The sequence below is a fragment of the Pundamilia nyererei genome, unplaced genomic scaffold (genome assembly GCF_000239375.1).
Source record: "Pundamilia nyererei isolate P.nyererei 1_Seehausen unplaced genomic scaffold, PunNye1.0 scaffold00139, whole genome shotgun sequence".
Classification (NCBI taxonomy): Eukaryota; Metazoa; Chordata; class Actinopteri; order Cichliformes; family Cichlidae; genus Pundamilia; species Pundamilia nyererei.
The window spans coordinates 520,015-525,952 of NW_005187540.1; the positions used below are offsets into that span (position 1 = coordinate 520,015).

A 5,938-nucleotide genomic window follows, 5' to 3' on the forward strand; every position below is an offset into this window, starting at 1 on the left:
TGATACTCAGTCGTGATACTCAGTCCTGATACTCAGTCCTGATATTCAGCCATGATACTCAGTCCTGATACTCAGCCACGATACTCAGTCCTGATACTCAGCCATGATACTCAGTCCTGATACTCAGTCCTGATACTCAGCCACGATACTCAGTCCTGATATTCAGCCATGATACTCAGTCCTGATACTCAGCCACGATACTCAGTCCTGATACTCAGTCCTGATACTCAGTCCTGATACTCAGTCCTGATACTCAGCCACGATCCTCAGTCCTGATACTCAGTCCTGATACTCAGCCATGATACTCAGCCACGATACTCAGTCCTGATACTCAGCCACGATACTCAATCCTGATACTCAGTCCTGATACTCAGTCCTGATACTCAGCCATGATACTCATCCATGATACTCAGTCCTGATACTCACAGCTGTGATGACCAACATCACTTTAACACTGATGCTGAAGATGTGACATCAGTCATGACTGGAATATCAGTACTTGCTTTATTCATCTTCATGCACGCTCACACGTCTGCACCGCTGCTCTCAGGGTGCTGCTTGCTTGCCACCTCATACTGCAGTGTGTCACTAAGCGGCCTCCATACCTACAGCCTCAGTTTTAAAAGCACACCGCGAATCAGAGAGAGCAGAGAGCTGGAGGGAGCACCAGGTCCTCCTGCTACAGACCTCCTCTCTGAACACCTCCTCGTCTCTGACACCAGCTGGACTTTCTCTCTGCTGTCAGCATGTGAGGACGTGGAGCTATCGCCTCTTCATTTGGAGCAGGTGAGTCCGTCAGCTGAGGTGTTTTCACTGAAGCAGCTCTCAGGTGGTCTGAAAACTGTGACCTGTCATTTCTGTGCATGTGTTTTAGGACACGTCTGTAATCTGCAGCTGATGCAGAGACTCTCCCCAAACGGAGTCATCGAGTCTTTGCTTAAACAAAGATTTTAAGCTTTTAATAAAAGACCCAAACTGTCACTTTAACCTGGGGGGTGGGGGTGGGGGGTGTAAACTAAGGTGTGTTTGTGTTCTCCTCAAATCCCGGAGGGAAATGTTTCATGTTCTGCTGCTGGTTTGATCATCATCATCATCATCATCACTGTCATCGTCTTCCTGTAAACAGGTCAGGGGCGATTCAAGCATTAGAGCTTTGGGGGTGAGAGCTGCCCAGCCAGGCAAGATAAATCATAAGATTCTTAAATTCATCAAGTCGCTCTGTGCCTGGGTCCTCGTCTCAAAACATGACATCACTGTTTTGTACATTTGAACACAATTTAATCCCACATTTGTGAAAGAAAAGAAAAACACTTTTTTTTAAAAGTCTGTAACAAAACCATCAAATCTGATAAAGGTTATTTAAATGCTGCTAAAGAAGAATGGATTGGAATAAAAAAATACATATGCTAACCTTAATTACTGGGAGAATAATGAATGATGCTCATAGTAAAAAGTAAACTGTAAATTCTTGATTGAGGGATGATTTGATTTTACACTTTTATCTGAATGTGGCTCTTTTTTTTGAAAAAAGACTTCCTTATATCCATTATGAATCTGGCTGTCTCTACAAAAACAATGGTAAATGGCCTGTATTTGTATAGCGCTTTAGTAGTCATCCACACATTCACACACTGATGCTGGCAAGCTACATTGTAGCCACAGCCACCCTCGGGCGCACTGACATGTGTGTGCCCCAGGGTGGCCCCAAAACACACACACATTTTTGGGGTCAAAAATGACCCCAAATAGAAACAATGCATTTTGCTATAAACTCGGTTGTTATTCTTCAAAATCTTTAAAACAAAGAGTTGTAATATTTTCATATTTGAGGTATTCCTCATAAAACATGTTTGTGACATGAGGCCCTTTGCATTTTTATTAGTTTTTTCATTAATTTTAAGAAATTGCAGTTTTTGTATCACTTTTGTATGCTTGCTCTGCATATACTGCAGAAGCTGGGTCTTCCCTCTGAAAGGCACAAGTTGTTCATCCACTGTAACACAATCACTGAGGATGAATTTCTGCCTGCAGTTGACCAGGAACAGGCCCCATATGTAGCTGAAAGCTGCCACGTGGTTTGTTTTCAGTCGGTAGGCTCTGGTCCTCTTGTCATCAAAGTGCAAGAATCGGCAAATATCTTTAAATCTTTGAATTGACATAGTGGCCTTGTACAATGGGTTATGCAGAGGACTCCCAAAAAGCACACCGACTGGTACATCCCAGTTCGTCTCACTTCCTGCAAGGATGGTCAATCAAATGAAGGCCAGGAGCTTATGTTTGATTACATTTTTCCACTCTTTCCCCCTGTCTGTGGCTACTCTTCGTGCCTCCATGTTTGTGCATGTCAGCACCTCTTCTATTATATTATCAGACATGAACATCTTCCATGCATTTACTGGGGAGACAGTACTAGACCCAGGTGCAAGCCCTGGCCGACTAATTCAGAATATTGTGGCTAGAGCAGTAAGAGGGGCTCATTCTGTTAGACTCAATATTTATTTCGTCATCAGAGGACTCCTCTATATCTGACTGGCCTTGTTCAGTGGGGGGGGGGACAATAGTCTGGGTCCTCTATATCTGAGATGTCCGATGTCCAAGTCAATGCCTCCGATGGGCTCTTCATCCCATCCGTCCTGGATCATTTGTAGGGCCACAGGGATCCTAGCTGGCCTCATAGCAGCCGTGTTACTTTAGATATTTAAAAAAAACGATCAGAAAGGACAATGTTTGACATGCACAGGAAACTATAAACAGGGCTGCACATAAATGGTCCACAGGTGCACATTCGCTGTCAAAATAAAAGACACGCAGCAGATAAGAAGTTGGGACGCTCGTTTGCGTACATTAGATGTTCTGGAGGAGGACAGACATTTGTTCAGAACTCTTAAAGATGTCGAAGAAGCAAGCTCCGTAAGCAATGGTGTTCCTCCACCGCAAAAGAAGCGCGTATTCTCTGAATACTTTTATTTTGACAGCGAATGTGCACCTGCGGACCACTTATGTGCAGCCCTGACTATAAATCGTGTATGTTACTATGTAAAAAATAATTCCTGATCCATCAGAAGTGTAAGTGGGACAGTCAGAGAAGCTAAGAATGAAAGTTCCATAGAAGATTCCACAGGAACTGCTTGGGGTCATTTTCGACCCCACTTGTGGAAGAGTGGGGTAGTGATACAAAAACAGCATTTTCTTTAAATTAATGAAAAAATAAATAAAAATGCAAATGGCCTCATGTTACAAACATATTTTATGAGGAATACCTGGAATATGAATATATTACAACTTTGCATTTTAAAGATTTTGAAGAAAAACAACCTGCGGGGTCATTTTTGACCCCACATGTGCATCTAAGGGTTGAGGCAGGCACTAACACCTCCGCTCCGCTGCGTCTCAGCCACCATCGCTCTGGCAGCAATGGCGCTGGAGCCAGAGCAGGGGAGAGCTGGAACAAACCATTTTAGGAGGGGGGGTTATCTATACATTTGTTGTTAAAATGTTACGTCTCAAACAAGTACTGTATGCTTTTTATATGTTTAGTAGTGTGTCACACAAACAGCAAATATTGTCAAAGAAAGTAAGAAATCTTTGGGGGTGCTTTGATTCACTTTGGGCTAAAATCGCCCCTGAAACAGGTTAAAGATACAGAACATGAAAACTGCCCTGCAGCCGTTCAGCTGTCAGAGCCACATAAAGACGTCATGTCACATCGTTTCCTCCAGCTGTGACCTTTTCCTGCAACACAATGTTTTTTGCATTTTAAATCTTCGCTTCACGCTGAGCTTCGAGTTTTTCCCAAACTCTCAAAATATATTTAAAAAACTTTCAAATGTGATCAAACCGACACGTTAAAGGTGAAAGAAACCTGTGATTCTGCTCAGAAACAGGAAGTCTTTATTTTACTGTTGGTTTTATCTTCTTCATGAAGCATCAGTTTGAATTTCCTCAAATTTGATCAGTCGGCTTCACCTAAAGATACATGCGCAGACTAGTTGTGTGTCACACTGGTCTGACTGGTCTGAGTGTGCAGTGTGTAAGGGGGACAGGTCCCACTGCTGTAATACTGCAGTACACCAAAGTACATGCCTCTGATTTAAATGAACTTCAGTGTGGGACCTTGTAGAACCGTCTTTGCTCTGTAACGTTTGGATAACAGCACATCTGTGCCCCATACAAAGACCAAACATAGGAACATCTGTCTATTGACCCCGCGTTGAACAGCATGTACAGGTGCCCCGCACTCCGTTAACAGCAGGCTCGACAGCCCCGCTATTCTGTGATATTTACTCATTTTTCATTGGCATCAGCATCTCCTGCCACACGCATGCCCCGGGGGGGGGCATATCCTGGAGCAGAAGATTGTAAATTCACCTGAAGTCCTGCAGGTTTGGTTCGGAGCTTTATGAGGCTCAGAGGTGCCCGCTCTAACTGTTCTGGAGGTGTGAACCAGTGTCTGAGCGCACGGTTGTGAAAAGAAGTCGCTCTGTGCAGAGAGCGTAAAAGCTGCACAGCCCCAGTTTGTCAGACTACAGGTAAAGCTGCACCTGTGCCTGTTTCTCACCTGCTTCTAAAAAAGCTCCCACCACGTCACCTGAGACAGCTGTTGCTGTGTGAGACGGCCATGCTGCATCATCAGCAGTGTTTCATGGGATGACTTTTTGACTGTCAGCGAGGCGTTTCCGCCGTCGCAGCCTCATGTTGAGCTTCGTGCTTCCAACATGTGTCGACACTCGACCCCCTGCTGTTCTCAGGCTTCACAGCCAATACTGTCAAACAGGAAGTGAGTTTACGTCCACACATCAGAGAGTCCACTGGGACGCTTCATTAGTGATTCACACGTCTGAGCCAACCACACCCAGCAGCGCTTTCAGGTGGTGGACAGCACCTCACTCTCTCCTCGTGGAACATTCAGAGTAAGAATGACAAATTTGGACAGAGACACCACAGAAAAAGGAATGAATGGTGACAGGAAGAGATTCATCAGATTACTTAGGACTGCTCGCTGCGATATTTCCATACAGCGCAGATCTGCTTCATGCTTTCAGCCTGATTCTCTTCTCTCTGATTCGTCCATGCTGCCGGCGCACGTACTTAGCATCCTCCCCTCAACACATAACAGAGTCTCATCTGCATACAGCGACACGTCTCGTTCCTTTCTTCCAGCTCCTGCTCTCCGTTCTTAGTAACAAAAGAGTAATCGGGTGTTTACGGGTACAGAGAAAGGTTTTTGGGGACTGACTCGCTGCTTTCTTTAACAGTCACATCCTCTCTCGATGCTCCAGCAGCAGGATTAAAGTCGCTCATGTTTATTCAGCAGTTTCTACTCATAAACACGTCAATGCTTCCTGACAGGAGCCGATTCCACCAGTCAGCAGTGTTGTTGAGGATTTAAGCGTAAACAACAACCAGGCCGCTGTATGCATGTCAGTGTGCCCCCTGTTGGCCAAATGCTGTACTCTGTCTTCTCACCCCTGTGCTCCTCCAGCTCCTCCTCCACCATGAGCGTCTTCTCCAGTTCGATGGCTGGTCTGGGGTCGGAGGTGTGTGGCGACACCGCCTCCCTGGTCTCTTTGGAGTCAAGCGTTTTCCTCAGCGAGCGGACGGCGTCCTGTGTCAGCGACACACTCAACTTCTTCATCATCAACGTTGGCGGGAGTCGCTACATGCTGTCGCAGGATCTGCTGGCGTCCTACCCGGAGACCCGGCTGGGGAAACTGGCCTGCTGCAGCCGAGACTCGGCGCTGGAGCTCTGCGACGATGCCGACTTCCTGGAGAACGAATTCTTCTTTGACAGGAACTCCCAGGCTTTCCAGTAGGTGGCGCTCTTTCTCCTTGCAGAGGCAACGAGTTTAAAGTTAAAGTTTAAAGTTAATGTGCTTGTGCTGGGCCCTATTTCAGGAAGCCGGTTTAGTGCAAACTCTGAGTAAGTATACCCTGAGTT

At 45.7% G+C, this 5,938-nt stretch overlaps 1 protein-coding gene across 1 annotated transcript in view; it reads left to right on the forward strand.

Annotated features, from left to right (window-relative positions):
* The first annotated feature begins 653 nt into the window (after window positions 1–653).
* kcnv1 (potassium voltage-gated channel modifier subfamily V member 1) overlaps window positions 654–5,938 on the forward strand; it is a 14,556-nt gene continuing 9,271 nt past the window's right edge. Inside the window, exons 1-2 of the mRNA XM_005744106.1 lie at window positions 654–786; window positions 5,483–5,809. Coding sequence (XP_005744163.1) covers window positions 5,496–5,809 — 314 coding nt within the window. The 5' untranslated portion in view covers window positions 654–786; window positions 5,483–5,495. The remainder of the gene's footprint in view (window positions 787–5,482; window positions 5,810–5,938) is intronic.